Here is a 17,004-nt window from a genome sequence, read left to right as displayed (position 1 = left end):
CACTCAGAGATGCATATATGGGAGCACATAAACAAATATTTAAGGGTTCACAAGCATGTCAAATGCTAATATACCCCATTTAGAACAAACACACTTCAACACACAAGCTTAGCATTTCTTTACCAGCTAAATTATTTACAGCTCCAACAAACTCTTGAGTTTATCCAGCTTGCACGTGTGTTTGAGCATGCCTGTTGTTGCTATAGCGACTCTCATCTCTATCCGTCTCTGGTTTTGTAGGGTCTTCCTGGTCCTCAAGGCCCCATTGGACCACCTGGAGAAAAAGTATGTTTTTTTTTTTTTTCATTTTCTTTATTATTTGAAAGATTATTATTAATATTTGTTCCTTGATTTATGGTAACCTGCGTATGATCTTTGTAAGAATTCTGAAACTTTTTGAAACCTATGACCTTTGACCTTGTTGGTCTTTTTCTTTTCCTCTTACAGGGACCTCAGGGCAGGTCGGGGTTGCCTGGATTACCCGGAGCTGATGGGCCTCCTGTGCGTGCTCTTGTCACCTATATATATTCATACTGTATATCAGTATTACACACATGCACACCCATAAACAAGAAAATCTAACACCACTTTACACATACAATATTAACTAAAACTTTGGGCACTGTTGTTGCTGAAACTCAGGTATGCAAACAAACAGCAAATGCAGAACTAACAGTAACCAGTGCAGCCATTAACAAATAAACAGAAACTCCTCTCAAATTAGTCACACGGTTCAACATAACCGCCAGGTTAAGACTGTGGTGAACACAATTCACTGCAGTATTTGCCACAGGTTGAAAATTTCCATCTGGGGGTGGTGGGGTTTACAGAATAGGTAATCAGAAGTTGTGAAAACTCAGCGGAAAAAAAAAAAAACAACAAACAAAAAAGCTTATATAGTAAAATGAGAATCAATCAAAAGTATTCTTCATTGAGTCCTTAGCAGCAGACCCACCAAGTGGGAAGTGGATTGACTGAACTCCTGAGAAAAACAGACAGCACGCAGACAGATGTACTTGTGGGATACCTTCAGTCGGTTTGTTCGCAGTACAAGGCTCATCTGTAATGTCCACATTCAGCCATTTCCACAATATATAAGGAAATTAAACAATTTTTCAACATCTAGGTTGCTGGATATAAAACTGCAGCATGAGTAACAAGGCCTTTGTATAAAATGCTACTTAAGGTCACTTTTTAGGCTATAAATGAAATTGTTGTGCAAGCTATGCACTTAAAAAATGTGCATAGGTTATATTTTGGTTTTGATTCAGCCCTTCTTGTGTAACATGACAGAACTGTACGTCAGACAAGACATTTTCCATCACCAGAAATAGAATAACTAGCCTATGGGATTTGTTATTTCAGACTGGTAGTTGTTCATGTCATACTTCCTTCCCTGCCCTTACTAGGACAGGTGTGTAAGTTCAACAGGCAGTCAGCCTTAGCTGCCCTCAGGCCCCGGAGCCTAGTGATTTACAGCCCTCTACCTTAATCTCACACCTCAAATTGGGAGTGCCAGGTGTTCACAGCTAAAGGATTTCATATGTTTGTGGGCAGTTTAAACCAGGCCTGTCTGTTTGTACTATGACCCTTACTTTATCAGTGGCCATCACACAAATGTCTAGTTTTATGAATATTATCCCTAGTAATATTAATACTAGTGTATTTGTGTTATAATTTATGCATAAGAAAAAGTTTACCCTGATAATTAATGTGGCATAATGTGAATATACTGCAGTCCAGCCTTGCTCTGAAATGGTGACCCTAATCTTAAACAGTTAGGTTGCCCCTTTGCCGTCATTGGCAGATTTCATTTGATTTGCTTGTAGGATTTTTATGTGTTTAAAAGAGAAGGCTAGAAATTATGACAATGACATGCATTAGGTCACAACATTCACCATGTTGGGTAGTTTTGCACTAGCATTTAACCACTTTGTGATGTCTTTTTTTACAGGGTCATCCTGGTAAGGAGGGCCCACCTGGAGAGAAAGGAACCCAAGTAGGTGTTGTTAAGTCACTGAATAATTTGGCCAAGACATTCATTTGTATGCATGTGTCCTGGGGGTTAGAATATTTATGTAGTATCAGGTGTTATTAGTTCATTCATTCATAAAAGTTTAATTACTTTGCATGTTTGGGTAATGCCATCTGTGTTTATCTGCTAAGCATTTATACCAGTAATCATACATTTTTTTCCTTTGATCCAGGGTCCACTAGGCCCACAGGGTCCCATTGGTTATCCTGGCCCTCGTGGTGTAAAGGTAAGATGTTTGATGATGTATGCATTTGATTGACCAAAGTGCTTTATTATTCTTCCACAGTTAAGAAAACTCTCCTTTTGTGCTGTTAAACATTACTGCGTTGTATTCTAACCTCTGGCTCATGTCCTGTAGGGTGCAGATGGTGTCCGTGGTCTCAAGGGATCAAAGGGAGAGAAGGTATACAAATCTTTAAAAAAATAAAATTATATCCATGTTATAAAGGATATAGTGTCTAAGGAGCTAAAATAGCTTAATAATTATGCATAACATGTTGCTAAGGTCTTTGTGTCTACAAAGACTATTCCAAGTAAATATGCTGACATAAGCCCGTTGGTTTCTGTTTAGCGAGTTGGCATGCTGAATTCCAGTCTAAACTTCACCTTGTGATGAAGGTGAAAATAAAGTTTGGAAATGCAGATATATTTAGGTCACGGGTATGACATCTCTAACAGTGGCTGTTTACCTGCACTCCTAACTTTGTTGAGCCCCTTGAGCTGGAGTGGACAGCTGCTCCAGCCTGAATGCGTCGTGCAGAGATCAGTCGATGGCCATCTTCAGTAAAGATGGAGACTTTCTTAAAGTGACCCTCAAGCATCTCTTGAATGTAAAGCTGCCATGCTCTAGGATTTTGGTTTCAAAGAACACTACAATCAATCTCAAGCACCTTTGAAGTGTTAAACTATGTGTGCAGCCATGTAGAATTTAAACTAAGCTTTTTTTTAAAAAATATATGCATAACTTTTATTCAAGATCAATACAGTTGTGTCACTGTAAAAAAAAAAAATCTATTATCTGACTGAGGGATGTTGTTCTTACTACATTGACAGGTATTCATATCATTTTTCATTGAATTATTTATAGCAAGAGATCCAAAAGCCAAAACCTCGAGGAGAAAGAGTTTGTTATGAATAAAGGATGTGCCTTTCTTGAAGTGTGTGCGTGTGGTCTTCGTGAGTTGGTGGCAACAGACATGCTCAACACTGCATTATGCATCAGAGAGGCTTGAAAACACGGACAAGCAAAAGTTTCAAAGCAAAGAGAAAGAAGTTTGGATGAAGGGAATAGTGTCCTTCGGTATCCATTTACAAATTTCATAAAGTCAGTAATTGCTTTAATTGTTTGCAGTCTTCATTTAGTGTGTTGTAGATATACTGAATGTCGTGTGTCTTCAAAAATAAAGTATACCATATAAAGTTGTCTAATTTATTACATCAATATATAAACAAATTATTCACAAACTGGTGCTGTTGCTAAATGTAGAGGATGAAAATATCAAAAACTTGCCATTTCCGTGCAAGTGCTATTCCACCATCTGACCAGCAGATGGCACTACCAATCCTGTGATTTACAGACTGAACCTAAGAAGGCTGAATTTTTTTACAGATTTTCAAAAAATAACTTTGTCAGGAAGTTTAATGAGTTTAAAAAAAGAAAAAAGAAATGAGTCTATTTTAGATCTTTCGTTGGGAAAATTAAACAATGATTTTAGTAACAAAGTAACAAATTAACCCCCCCCCCCCCCCCCCCCCCCCCCCCCCCCCCAAAAAAAAATGCTGGCAAATTCATTAATTCATTAACTTCTTTCCTTTCAGGGCGAGGACGGTTTCCCAGGTTTCAAGGGGGACATGGGAATTAAAGGAGACCGGGTGAGGAGGTTGACTGAACGTCACACAATTTTTAGTCCAATCTTTCTTCTTTATATGGAGGATTACAGCAGATATTGTCATATATTTGTGGGTCATAGGGTGAATTTGGTATAATTGGGCCCCGTGGAGAGGATGGTCCTGAAGGTCCTAAAGGCAGAGCTGGCCCTCCCGGTGAATCAGGTCCTATTGGTCTTGCTGGAGAAAAGGTAATAGGACTCTTTTTTTTTTGGCCCCGACTCCATTTGTGTTAAAATTGTGTTCCTGAGCTTACATGTGCCGGTAATGTCTCTCAGGGTAAACTGGGTGTCCCGGGATTGCCAGGTTATCCTGGAAGACAAGGACCTAAGGTATGTTTGTGTCACTCAACACAGTAAAGTTGTTTTTCTTCAGTAATAATACATATTATGTGGCAGTTTGCTGTGATGGTCGGAGAACTGTGAAGTCATCACAGAAATAGCGTAATGGAGAGACAGTCCATACTAATTTTATGGAAATTAAGGAAATTCAGCACGCTTGCATGTTATTTTGTTAAATAATATCCTCACAAAATATAAATTCTTTAAAATATTTTTTTACATTTTAAGAAGTTTTGCCATGGATTTAATTTTTGTTGAATGTGTCCAATGCAACATGTGAGGTTCTGCAGGAATAGGTAAGCTGTTTTTGTTGTAAAATCACCCTCCTCTTGTTTCAGTGTGTGAATGTGTGCTCCCCAATTATTTTTTAGGGACTGAGAAACTTAACTGAAGGCTTAACTTCGGTTTAAGGAAAATTGGCAACACTGTTAAAAAGTGTTGTTCTGTCCAGCTGGAGTTGAGAGGGTTTTTAATTTTTTGTTGGAAAAGCAGCGTGAACAAATCAGGAGAGAACAAAATGTTAAGGTCATGGACAGTTTTATGCTTCAAACTCATGCTGAATTCATGGTATTTTACATAAGGGGCATGGTGCTAGCAGTGCAAAACTAACCAAAGATGACATTCAGCATCAGTGCTGATAAATACAGGATGAGCTTTGATTATTATGTATGCGCTGAGTCACACAGCTTCTCTTGTGTTTCTGTATTTGCCCTCCATGATATCTGCCTCTCCTGTTGACAGGGCTCAAGCGGTTTCCCTGGGTTCCCTGGAGCCAATGGCGAGAAAGGAGCCAGGGTAAGAAAACACACACATTTACCTTTTGTGCATGAAAATCACCACGCCATCACGCCTCAGCACAAAAGAAAATTGATTCTTTTTTAAAGCATCTGCATGGTGACTTGGCACAAAAAAAATAAAAAATAACAGCAGTAAAATCAATGTTGGGGAGAGAACAAAAGATGCGGAAAGAATTGTACTTTCACTGAGCTCATGGCCTCATTTCTAGGCTTGAAAAAAGTTTTGAGTTTGATGAGATGCAGTTCAAGCTTCATATTTTCACTTTCACCGTTTAAGTGTGCAGTAATGAAAATATTCCCAGCTCACAATTATTCATTTTTACTAAAGGTGGAAGTAATGGGAGAAAGTTTAAGTTTGAAATCCACTTTGATGTATAAAGAGTTTGAAATAAATTGGCTTAAAAATCCTTTATTAAATAGATCAGAATCATTAAGTGGATACTTTGATCTATATTATTTGACTGAAGCCGGGTCCATCTGGCAGTTTTAACTAATTTAGCATTCAGAAGTCATTTTGTAAAATAAAATAATCCAGCAAAAAAAAACAAAACAAAACAAAAAAAACAGCCATTGTAGATTTCTTGTGGCACACTTTTTCTTCTGATGTTGTCAGCCAACTAGTTAATTAACAAATTCTTTTTTTTTTTGTACTGCAAAAGTGCAAAAAAAATAATGTGATCATAATTTAAATCTCAAGCTTTTCTTAGTAGATTCTGGGTGGCTGTAGCTCAGTAGGTAGAGCAGGTCACCCACTGATCGGAAGGTCAGCGGTTCGAATCCTGGCTACTCCAGGCTACATGCCAATGTATCCTTGGGCAAGATACTTAACCCCAAGTTGCTCTCCGACCATTCTGTCGGAGTATGTATGCGTGTGAATGTTAGTTAATTAAAAAGCACTTAGCTTTGTAAAAACGGAAGTGCTTGTATGAATGGGAGTGCATGGGTGAATGCAAAAACAGGTTGTATAAGCGCTTTGAGTGCTCATACTGAGTAGAAAAGCGCTATATAAGAACTAGTCCATTTACCATTCATGCAAGCAAATGCCTTCCGGTCCAATATGTTGCACCACGTCCTGTAATTACAAATTGTTGTTTATTTATCTGTTAAAATGAAATAATCAGCCATCACAGTTTGTCCCCTGCTTGAATGGGGAACAAACTGTTCTCTGGTCGTTCCTCGATGTGGCAGAGATGTTTTGTGCGGGACACATGTTAAACTGGTTTCATAATTTAAGTGGATGCTGGATGAGGACAGACGAGCAGAATGTGTTCTTAAACCTTTTTGTTTTCTGTTACCTAACAGGGCATTGCTGGCAAACCCGGTCCAAGAGGACAGAGAGGTCCGACGGTATGTACCGTTCACTCCATAATTTCTGTGATTAATGGACTATTTAAATCACATTGAATCATTTAAATCATTCTTCCAGACAAATTATGTGCATACATTATAGCTGCTGAATTACACTCTTGTGAGTTTCAGATATGGTAATACCATAAGGCTGTGTGTTTGACATGATTTTCTCCCTCTCTCTTTCTCTCTCTCTCTTCAGGGTCCCAGGGGTGCTCGAGGAGGCAGGGGTCCAACAGGAAAACCCGGCCCGAAGGTACTCGTACCATAGCCATAACAATAAAACACCACTCACAGGGAGTTCAGTCTTTTTCATTAAATTGTTACTTTATCATTCTGAACGTTGCGTTTACAATAAAATTCAAGTTGACCAATAAAATTTTAGCAGGTTTCAAAATGAGGCTACCTTCTGCTTTCAGCCTGGCTAGGTGCTAAATGCAGTCTGCATACTGTCAAAACAACTAAATTTGAACTGATGATGATTTGTTTTTGTGTATTGAAGGGCACAGCAGGCAATGACGGTCCTCCTGGGCCACCTGGTGAGAGAGTAAGTCCAACACACTGAACCTGGGGTGACTGTTGTGCATGATCGGTTGTCCTTGCATTAGATATGTACTTTTAGCTGTTAGATTGAAGCTAGACAAATAGTAGATGGTAGATAAATACTAAAAAAAATGCTTAACTAGTAGGGTGTACACACTATGCTCTTCCCACTGGATTTATAACTACATATTGCTGTCATTTGGGATTTTGCCTTAATGCTATGTCACTGTTCCTACAGACAACAGCATTTTTGTTGTTTTTTTTTCACTCTGTCCTTTGGCTCCCAGCATTTAAATTGCTCAGCATTTCAAACTGACACTCCAAAAGGAAAGAAGGGGGAAAGAAAAAAAAGAAAATGCTTCAAATCTAGATGTTTAGTGCGAGGTGGCTTACTCAGCAAAAAACTAAACAGTGTGCAGTTGCTGCAGAGTAAGAGGTTCCCAGCAGTGACACCTTATTTAATAACTTTCATTAGATTTTGTTAGCTTTCTAGTGCCATTTTAGTGGAATTTGATGTTGCTCTGTATCAAAGAAATGAGAAGCATCAGCTTGATTTAGTGACGTCCAAATAAGCCACAAAACATGGAAGGCACCTGCAACAAATGCTCTGTTTGCATTAGCATTTCTCTGACACTGCATGGGGAGAACCAGCCTGTATTTGCACTGACAGAGTATGATGAATATTAGCTGATTAGAACACTGAGCCTCTGTTTTAAAAGTTGAAAGCAATAAAGCCACATGTTTCTCCTACTTATGCTCAGCCAAGTACAGCGACTTACTGATCATTCCTCATTAAAACAGTCTTTCTGATCTTAAATTTTTTTTTAAAAAATGGCACGCTGATTGAAACAGATGTTTACTGACTGCTATCAAGCACTTCTACATTTTAAACTTGTGATATTTCAGCCGGCCAAAGTGTCGTGAACTCTCTCACAGTGTGGACAGCCTTGTTTTTAAAATCCTACGAACATGCCGAGGACAAGTGAGGTGAAATAAATTTTAATCTGATGAATAAGGATGATTTAAAGATAACTTTAAATTAGCATGTCAGCTTTGAAGTTTTTATTAGACTGCAGAAGATTAAACTCGTCTTAGATATTTTAATGATTTATGTTTAGTCTCCTTAAATGCAAAATGCTTGTTCCCTCAATAATATACCGTAGCCAGAATAATTTTATACTTCTTCAGCATATTTTACTCCATAATATGAATATCTCTATTAATAACATTATGGGTGACAAAGTGACTTATTTTTTCATTAATTCAGGCTCTATTATGATTACTATTTGTAGAACAGTTTTTGGTCATTATTTTAATGTTAAGCACTAGGGAAATACAAAAAGGATCATCTGGCTTAATATCACTGTTATGATTATTAATTTTATTACAATTATTAATTTTATTGCAGTTTTTCCTGTGATCTTGTCTACTTAATTTAGCAGGATCAGATAGAAAATCTTTTGAGGTTGTTATCTTTCTAACAATATAATATTGCATTTCAAAAAATGCACTCAAGAAGCGGATGATGCTGAAACTTTAAGGTTAGTTGGACAAAGAGATCATTCCGAAGAAAAATTCCTTGCAAACTTTTATGCTCACTACTTTTCTGTGTGGTTGGAAAGTGGAGGAGTTGTATCAATATTCATATATAACAGTTACTCACCTGACGTGCTGTCATTTTTCATTCATTTTCATTTCATTTTTACTTTTAGGCTTTGTTTTGGTTTGTTTTCCTTTTTTGCATAATGACGTTTGTTTTCCTTTTTTGCATAATGACGTAACTCTTATTATAACTTTATTCTTCATGTAGTTTTACTCTGACTGTCTGTTGTTTGCAGGGACCTCAAGGACCACAGGGACCAGTAGGTTTCCCTGGACCAAAGGGCCCCCCTGTAAGTATTTCTCCATCCTAAGAGCACAATAACCAGTTGGCAGCTGCGACTACAAGCATCTGCACTAAGGCTGTGTGGTTTTGCAGCGCTCTGTGTCTAAACTCTTACCTTATTTACCCTTTGTTAGTGTTGCAATAGCAAATTAGCCTAGTTTGCAAGCATTATAAGTCACAATTGATGCAATTTGATGAATTCAATGGGGTGCAGTAATACATAGCAATATCCCTAATTCTGTTCAGAGGTCATTACTCTAACTGTTATTGAAGCAGAACTCATTTTCTCACTACCCAGTCTAGGCAGGAGACAAGTGGTAATTTCCACCTATTGATTCCGGTTAGATTCATAGCTGGCTCTTACCTCCTTCCACCAAAAATACCAATTCCAATACTCTAGGATTTTTCTTTTTTTCAGTCTTGTGTTTACATTTCCTATAAACCATTTGCTTGAAACTGGAATAATAAACTTTATTGCTTAAAAAAAATAACTTTTACTCAAACAAGTGTAATAATAATGAATGTACCTGGTTACCCAGTGAGTGTATGTCTTTTTTTTCTACCTGACAGGGACCACCTGGTAAGGATGGGTTGCCCGGACACCCTGGCCAGCGGGGAGAAACGGTGAGTTGAAATGTCCTGTTCTGTTTGAGTAAGTCACGCGTGTAGCGCCACTTATACTGAGCCACACAGGAGTCTGAACCCCAACATGACCTAAGAGTTATACATTTGGACTTTTTCAGCATTCTCACTTTAAACCGTCTTAAGATGAGAATTATATATTCTCGTGGCTCTATACTCTTGTGGCTTTATACTCATGTAGCCAAAAGTTAAAACATATCTAGTAGTCTCATATGCAGGGGATAACAATCGATAACATCTCAGTGGGATGCCAGAGGTACAAACACAACTTGTAAAGCAAACTCTAAAAGTGTTAAAGTGAATATTGCCTGAGTCTGCTGCGCCTCTGGTCTTCATTCATACAGACAGAATACACACACTGCACTCTGTCTGGGTAAATCCACAGGGCTCACACTCCGGGCTGGGTAACCATCTATTTCTGATGGAGCGTCTGTCTTATTGTTACTTTGGCGTGTTTGCAAATATCCAAAAAAAGGAACCTAAGCCTAGACTGTCCAGTTCCACTAAGGTGTACTTATGTAGCACTGCCTACTGTATAACAATAATACCTTAGAGATAGAGAACCAGCCAGCATAATATTTGTTGCGGCATATGTTTTGTTTGTTTGTTTGTTGTTTCAAAATGTGCATGAGCTAGATGACAAATGGCTGTACTACTGTGAATCTGAACTGATGCATGGATAGAAAATCCCACATGATACAAGATTAACTTCACAACAGCAAAAAACAAATCAAAGTAAGATTTGATCAAACCAAGCTGGGATCCGCTGCTCTTCGATTTCTCACTACTTGGTATGCATCAGTGCACCTTGGTTTGATGAGTCTCAGAGGACAATAAATTCTGCTAAAAGCTCGACACATCATCGCCTCTATCAAAGCTTCCCTTTCCTTCACTTTCCATAGATAATATTATACACCACTCACAAGAGTGCTTCCCTGCCTCTTCTGCAACTCAAGCCACAATGACAGAGTCTTCATTAAGGTGTTCATGTGCTGATGAGCAGGCTCCACAAGCATCCATATGAGAATAGACCACAGCAGTAAAGATGCTCAATAGATACGTTTCCTCAGAAACACAAGTTGCATTTAAGGAAGTGCAAATAAAGATTTGAACTATTGTCTCCATGTCAGGGCCAATGTTGCAACAGTATGGCTTGAGGGGTTCCTTTGAATAATACATCATCATAAATCACAACACATAGCGATCAATAGGCCTGGAGTCAGAAGTCTTCCAGGATCAGTTTTGTACGAAGTTTGCATTTGAAACTTTGTTTAGTTATAGGATAATAAGTTGCACATCAAATGAGCTGTTATTGTAATTCCTCTGTGTATATAGGTTATGGGAGAATGAGAGATTCAAAAATCTGGGAATGAAAAAGCTGAATTCAAAAACCGTTGTTCACCTAACACTCCTGTTGTGCTGTTCCTGGAGCTGTACATGTTTGCTTTTCAGTAACGCTCAGTAAGCTTAATTGAATTGTGCAGTGTTCACTGTCTAAAAGAATGCAGATTTTTTACACTATGATACAGATAGAAGGTACCAATCATTCTTTATTTTGCTGCATTAGTTCACTTAACAGTGAGTCTTATGAATCTTCTTGGATTAGTATTTCAGGAATATACTGCTGTGCGCTTGGACTCAGGTCAATGCAGATTGGATTGTTCCTCTCCCTGAAGACAGAAGTTCATCTGATTTTACTGCACTGTTGAAGTCAATGCTCAGGAATTTTAAAATTGGATTTGTTTATTTATTTATTTTTTGGCGGTTCTGCTGTTTAAATCTGCTTAAGCATATCCATAGGGAGTACTTGAATGCAAATCAGCCGCATGCTGTGAATGTAAACTCAAAAGTTAACTACAACAAACTGGTGTCTATTCCCTCAGAGAACATATAACTTAGTGGTGACTTAAAGCTGTACTTAAAGCAGTATGCAGTACTAGTGGAGCAGCTATACTATAACACTGCTGGCTTTGAAGTTGGCTAGTTACACATTCAGCAGGTCCAGAGTTTTATATCACCTCAGTGTGTTGTTATAAGATTTCAAAGCTCAAAAGTTGGGATTCAGCAGGTTCAGTTCTGCTTTGAAAGCAACTAAAACCCAGTAAGAAGAACAAGGATGTGAACTGTAATGATAAAATGACCAAAAATGTTAACAAGTTTGCATTTTTTTCTTGTTCATGGAGGAATCCGTCACTCTCAAAAGAAATAAATGAAGCAATGATGTTTTCAGGGCCTTCAAATTCAGCAAAAATGCCCTTGATTCTCCATGTAATTCACTTGTGGTTAAGCTTGTTTGAGTTATTCATCTTTAGCATGTCGGTGCATCTCTCTGCTACCAGGTATACTCAGTAATGAGTAATTCTTGTCATTGTCAGTAATATATTAAATGTTTTGCCTCTGTGCTGTTTACATCTTAATTACAGCAGCTAGCCTCTGACATCATTTGATCTTTCATTGGTACCAGATAAGTGGATCAAGACTTTCTTGGGATGTATGTTTATTATTAAAATAAATGAAAGGCTCATTGTAAGTGTTTATTGTAATATTTTCCAGATATATTGTAGTCAATTACTGCAATGTACTCCACTTCATTATCAGAGTGTCCTTATATACTGGTCTGTTTCAAACTAGAAACCTTTGCTGTATGACTATTGCATAGTCTAATTAATGAATAAATTGAGTAGACATTAAGACTATGCAATACTGTATATTAAACAGTTGTACATTTGCCTTCAGTAATTTTCTACCCAGTAATGTATTGTGATATAATATGTCCTTGACTGTGGATATAACTTAAAAAAAAACCTTGTTCCAGTAACAAGGAAATGGCAAACCAAAACCTAAATTCCTTCTTATCAGGTCAAGTAAAATCACAATAATTTCTTTACTTGGGCTTGAATAGATAAGCTTCATGTTTTTCAATGCTGTTGTAGCTGTTGTGTAAATAAGGCTTCATATACTTCTTTTTTTTTTCTTTTTTTTTTTCAGGGTTTCCAAGGAAAAACTGGTCCTCCAGGACCGGGAGGTGTTGTTGGTCCCCAGGTAAGAGAAAATATATAGGAAGGAGGAATAAATACAGTGTCCAAACTTTTCACTAGTACTGTACATTAGTAAAGAAACAGCATAGCAGATTAATAGTGCTGTGGATCAAATTCCTCTATATTACTATTTTATTCAAATAAGAATTTCTGTAGGCAACTAAAAGAAAACCTGTTTCAATTTCAATAACCCAATAAAACAAATCACAAAATTACTTATATATTTTGTAGATGTAGACTAATTGCTCATTGGTATTTTTCCTACATTAACTGTATATCCAAATGTGTGATGACATCTTAGGGACCCACTGGAGAAACTGGCCCCGTCGGTGAGAGAGGCCACCCTGGACCTCCTGGGCCACCTGGAGAGCAGGGTCTTCCAGGTTCTGCTGGCAAGGAGGGAGCTAAGGTATGTTTGCAGTGTGCCATACCAGATTTACTTGTACCAAACATATTCCCTTTAATTATTTTTTCAAATTGATTTTAGATTTAGTAAAATAGAAAACCATGCCTTTCTAGCAGCTAACATTTTTGCACACCAACCCATTTAAAAAACAAAAAAAAAAAGCAGCCTAGGCTTTTTTCATGCTCTGGATCAGCTGTTAGACTGAAGACAGGATGCCAGAGACATATACACAAACTGCAAATTAAACCTAGATATTATTGTACATGATTGCAGATTGAGCCAGCTGTGCTCGTAAACAGTTATATTTCTTGAGGGCATACAATGCTTAATAGACTACCGTATTTCTTCGATAACACTGTGAGAAAGCAGAAACACATTCACCTGGAAACACATTCTGGCAATCACCCAGCTATCACCATTACTCTTTATACTAGACAGTGCAAAATTGCAGGAACTGACTGCTGACGATACAGTAGCTGAGATTTGGGAAGTGTCTAGCTACATTCTCTCACTGGCCCTCCCTGCCTGGGAACTGAGTGCCCATTAGGAGCAGACAGCAGCCATTTTGTAGAAGTATGGGCTGCTTCAAACCAGCCCCCTGATTCCCAGGGCCACTCCGTATACGATGCTCACCAACCCCCACAACCCTCAAATCCTCATGTCTTCTTCTTTCATTTTCTCGCTGTCTCCCCCAAGCAGACAGTTTAATCAAGTCTGTCGGCTAACTCCAAACCCTGTGCCACTCACAGGCCCTCTTTCCTTCCCACTCCGTTCAGACCTGCGCATCAGTATGCCAGGGACACTTTGAAGAGGTCTTGGCAGCAGAGCCCAAATCCTCTTATACCTCTCAAGCCCACTCTTCTCTGCCTCCCTGTTTGCAGATAAAGTCAGCCTGCCAGCACAAAGGAAAAGAAAACGAAGCCAGAAGTTACTTTTTTTTTCTGAAGTCAAATGTCCTTGTTTTAGAATTGCACCATACAACAAAACAACAGTAGTCAGTGAGGTTGCCCTACAAAGTTTATTTCTTGTAGGCAAAACACAAAAGAACTTCTCAAGGTGATAAGGTGTCTTATGTTGGAGAAGGGTTGAGAGTGTGCATATGGCAGCAGAAAGAAGGGAACTTTTTTTTATTTGTTTTTTATTTTGTTTCATTGTAGCAAGCAACTGGCTACAAGTATTTTGGTGCTATGTGGAATGCTCCTAATTTTTGATTTAAAAAAAAAAATCTGTCTGAAGTCTTTATCTTTCATATCGTGCCTGATGATTCAAAAGCAATATAGCATGAGTTTGTATTAGACTTGAGGTTTATTTATTGGCTGTGCGATGACAGTATTAATGAACCCACAGGAAACATATGTGCATCAAACTAATACCTAATAGCCTATAATGGTTGTCAGTTTTGAAATAAGTCCACTTCTGTTCCTGGTGGGAAGTTCAAAACTGTTAGTTCATAAATTTGCTTGTAACAGATGTATTCTCTTTTTTCTCCGCCACTATGTAGCTCTCTCTTACTCTCTTTTAGTAATTGAGAGCCCTCTGCTACTCAGCAGGCAGCACTGTAATGTAGTCCTTCTTTAATACATAATTCTGCATTGTAGTACCTACATTTACACATTTCACCAGTGGGCTAAGAGGGGCAGTTGTTGAGCATCGTTAAGTAGGTTGGTCACTTCATAGGTTTCTGATTTACAAGGTTTTCCTGTCATTTGCCGATAATGGATCGTATTGATAGGCTGTCTTTTCCATTACAAGGTCAGACTCCTGCAGTAAACAATGAAGACCTCTTTTCAGACTGAGACTGTATGAAGAGTAAAACTGTGAAATACTTATAACAGTCTTAAATGAAAATGTAAAAAATAGTAAAGTACAACTTTAGTGGTTTATAATTGAAAATTTGCATTAATTATAGTAATTACAGGTAAAACTGTTTTATTGCTTGTATAGGGAGATCCTGGACCACAGGGATCCCCTGGTAAAGACGGCCCCCCTGGACTTCGTGGCTTCCCTGGAGAGAGAGGTCTACCCGGTGCCCCGGTAAGTGCTCCATTTCACCTGCATCTATTCATCATCATCAGTTTTCCTTTACACATGTTTGCTAGTAGAAAGTGACAGAACATAGCGACATAATAAATGAGCCAGCATCTATCTAGAGCAAGTCCCTTCATTACAGACACCAGCCCTGGAATTCACACCAAGTGATCAATCCGACACAGAGGAAATCCAAAGCGACATTTTACAAATGAACAGGCGTGCCTCTGCATTGCTCTGCTGCCACCGACAGCGCTGTTTTAACAGCCGCAATGGATCATGGGCGTCTATTACAGAATTGGGAATTGTTGATTAGGGATTCATTTGTAAAATCTTTCCCCAGTTTAATGCAAACATTTTTTTTTTTTTTTTTTTGGGGGGGGGGGCAGAAAACTTATTTGTTGTTTCTCTATGCATTATTTACTTGATAAATTATTAAGTGAGAAATGTTGGCAATTATACTGGCTATCTGGGAATGGATATACTGCAGGGAAAGGAAGTGCTGTGCTTCCTCCATCCTCAAGGTCAGTCGGGCTCTGCAGGACAGCAGCACCACTGATTGTTTTCTGCCATTGTAATTTACTCCAGCACACAGCCAGAGCCAGCAAAAACTCATTACCCATACTGCTATGTGTGCTTTTGTGGCCCACTGGGGAGCTGCACACAACGATGGGAACTGACAAATATATATAAAAAAGCACACATGCGTTTTTCTTATTATGCACACCCTTGCATGAGCAAAACTGAATTTACAAGCTTGCATATGCAGAACAAGATGGGAAAATTGTATACACCCACAGGTGGATAGCACATGTGCTTCTGACATATGCAGCCATATAGTACTGTATGTGCAAGAGAATCACACTACTCTCTCCTTGCAGTACTCACAAGTACACATTTATGGAAGAAATTTGTTGTTTTTTTTTTTTGTTTTTTTTTTAATTTTTAAGTTATTATACATGTAAAAAGTTCCAAAGAGTTCAGCAGCTATTCATGTGCTTTCCCTCTTTGCCTCAGGGCCCAGCAGGTCTGAAGGGAGGAGAGGGGCCCCAGGGTCCACCTGGTCCTGTTGTAAGTACACCGTTACCTGAGAGCAATGTAAAGAGAATTGTTTTTATACTCTCTGTATTAGGTTATTTTACAGGTCACTTGTGTTGTAGATTATTCTAGATACTCATATGCCATATTTTAAGTTTTATTAAGATTGAATACCAGAGGGCAAAAGCTGCCTCTGGACTGCCACAGGGAGGCTTTTGTCTGTTGTAGGCAGCTCTCTCAAATTTGAATGTTACTTGAATTTACTTATTTGTTTGTTTGAACTTTTATTTCCCAAGCTGTTGTTTTTTCATGTGTATTTTATAAGCTATTAAAGATATTAAAACTACAAAAACCTGCTAAAATGATTCTTATATGAAACATTTAAGAGGTCTTTATTATTGTCTTTAGAGACATAGTACATTGGCCAGACTGTTGGAATTGTAGATACTGTTACTAATCTGTTACTAATTGTAGTTCAAATTCAGGTTGCCATATATTTTGTACATGTTGAGACGGAACATGCTAAATAGTGTAGCAGCAAACCACAGTAATTTGAGTTCATGTAAATTAATACAGTAAGTTCATATTTTCCCTTTCAAGGCTACAAATCTATCTTGATCTAAGAAAACTTATTATTATTATTGATATTTTTTGCCCACTCTTCAAGAGCATATTTTGATAACTAAAACTAACTGCATCCATGTCTTTATTAAATATCATTATACAGGTAATAGAAATTATTGTGTAGACACTTGCTTAACACAGTAGCAGATAAATAGAATATCAATCAGATTCCATCAGAATTTATTATTATTGTTTTAAGCTTGACTAGAGTAGAAACCACAAAATCAATGGTTTTATTTGCAGTAAGATTAATAGCCGTAGCATTCACATCATTAAAAATGAAGATGCATCCCAGTCTTTACATTTTGAATTTGTTTAATAAAACTCAGGGAAATAAAAATTCTAAATAATCTGCTTGGGTTTTATGCTTAAAGTGTTTCTGCTGTATTCCCA

At 37.9% G+C, this 17,004-nt stretch overlaps 1 protein-coding gene across 5 annotated transcripts in view; it reads left to right on the top strand.

Annotated features, from left to right (window-relative positions):
• col11a1a (collagen, type XI, alpha 1a) overlaps positions 1–17,004 on the top strand; it is a 73,020-nt gene that overhangs the window by 34,676 nt on the left and 21,340 nt on the right. For all 5 annotated transcript variants that reach the window (XM_030756262.1, XM_030756258.1, XM_030756261.1 and 2 more), the window contains 18 exons: positions 241–285; positions 448–501; positions 1,955–1,999; positions 2,208–2,261; positions 2,394–2,438; positions 3,854–3,907; positions 4,006–4,113; positions 4,201–4,254; positions 5,005–5,058; positions 6,363–6,407; positions 6,610–6,663; positions 6,910–6,954; positions 8,789–8,842; positions 9,406–9,459; positions 12,466–12,519; positions 12,817–12,924; positions 14,866–14,955; positions 15,967–16,020. In XM_030756262.1, the coding sequence (XP_030612122.1) occupies positions 241–285; positions 448–501; positions 1,955–1,999; positions 2,208–2,261; positions 2,394–2,438; positions 3,854–3,907; positions 4,006–4,113; positions 4,201–4,254; positions 5,005–5,058; positions 6,363–6,407; positions 6,610–6,663; positions 6,910–6,954; positions 8,789–8,842; positions 9,406–9,459; positions 12,466–12,519; positions 12,817–12,924; positions 14,866–14,955; positions 15,967–16,020 (1,071 nt within the window). The remainder of the gene's footprint in view (positions 1–240; positions 286–447; positions 502–1,954; positions 2,000–2,207; positions 2,262–2,393; positions 2,439–3,853; positions 3,908–4,005; positions 4,114–4,200; positions 4,255–5,004; positions 5,059–6,362; positions 6,408–6,609; positions 6,664–6,909; positions 6,955–8,788; positions 8,843–9,405; positions 9,460–12,465; positions 12,520–12,816; positions 12,925–14,865; positions 14,956–15,966; positions 16,021–17,004) is intronic.

The sequence above is a fragment of the Archocentrus centrarchus genome, chromosome 20 (assembly GCF_007364275.1).
Source record: "Archocentrus centrarchus isolate MPI-CPG fArcCen1 chromosome 20, fArcCen1, whole genome shotgun sequence".
Taxonomy (NCBI): domain Eukaryota; kingdom Metazoa; phylum Chordata; class Actinopteri; order Cichliformes; family Cichlidae; genus Archocentrus; species Archocentrus centrarchus.
The sequence above is the reverse complement of the archived record's forward strand: the minus strand, read 5'-3'. Positions and strand labels throughout refer to the sequence as shown.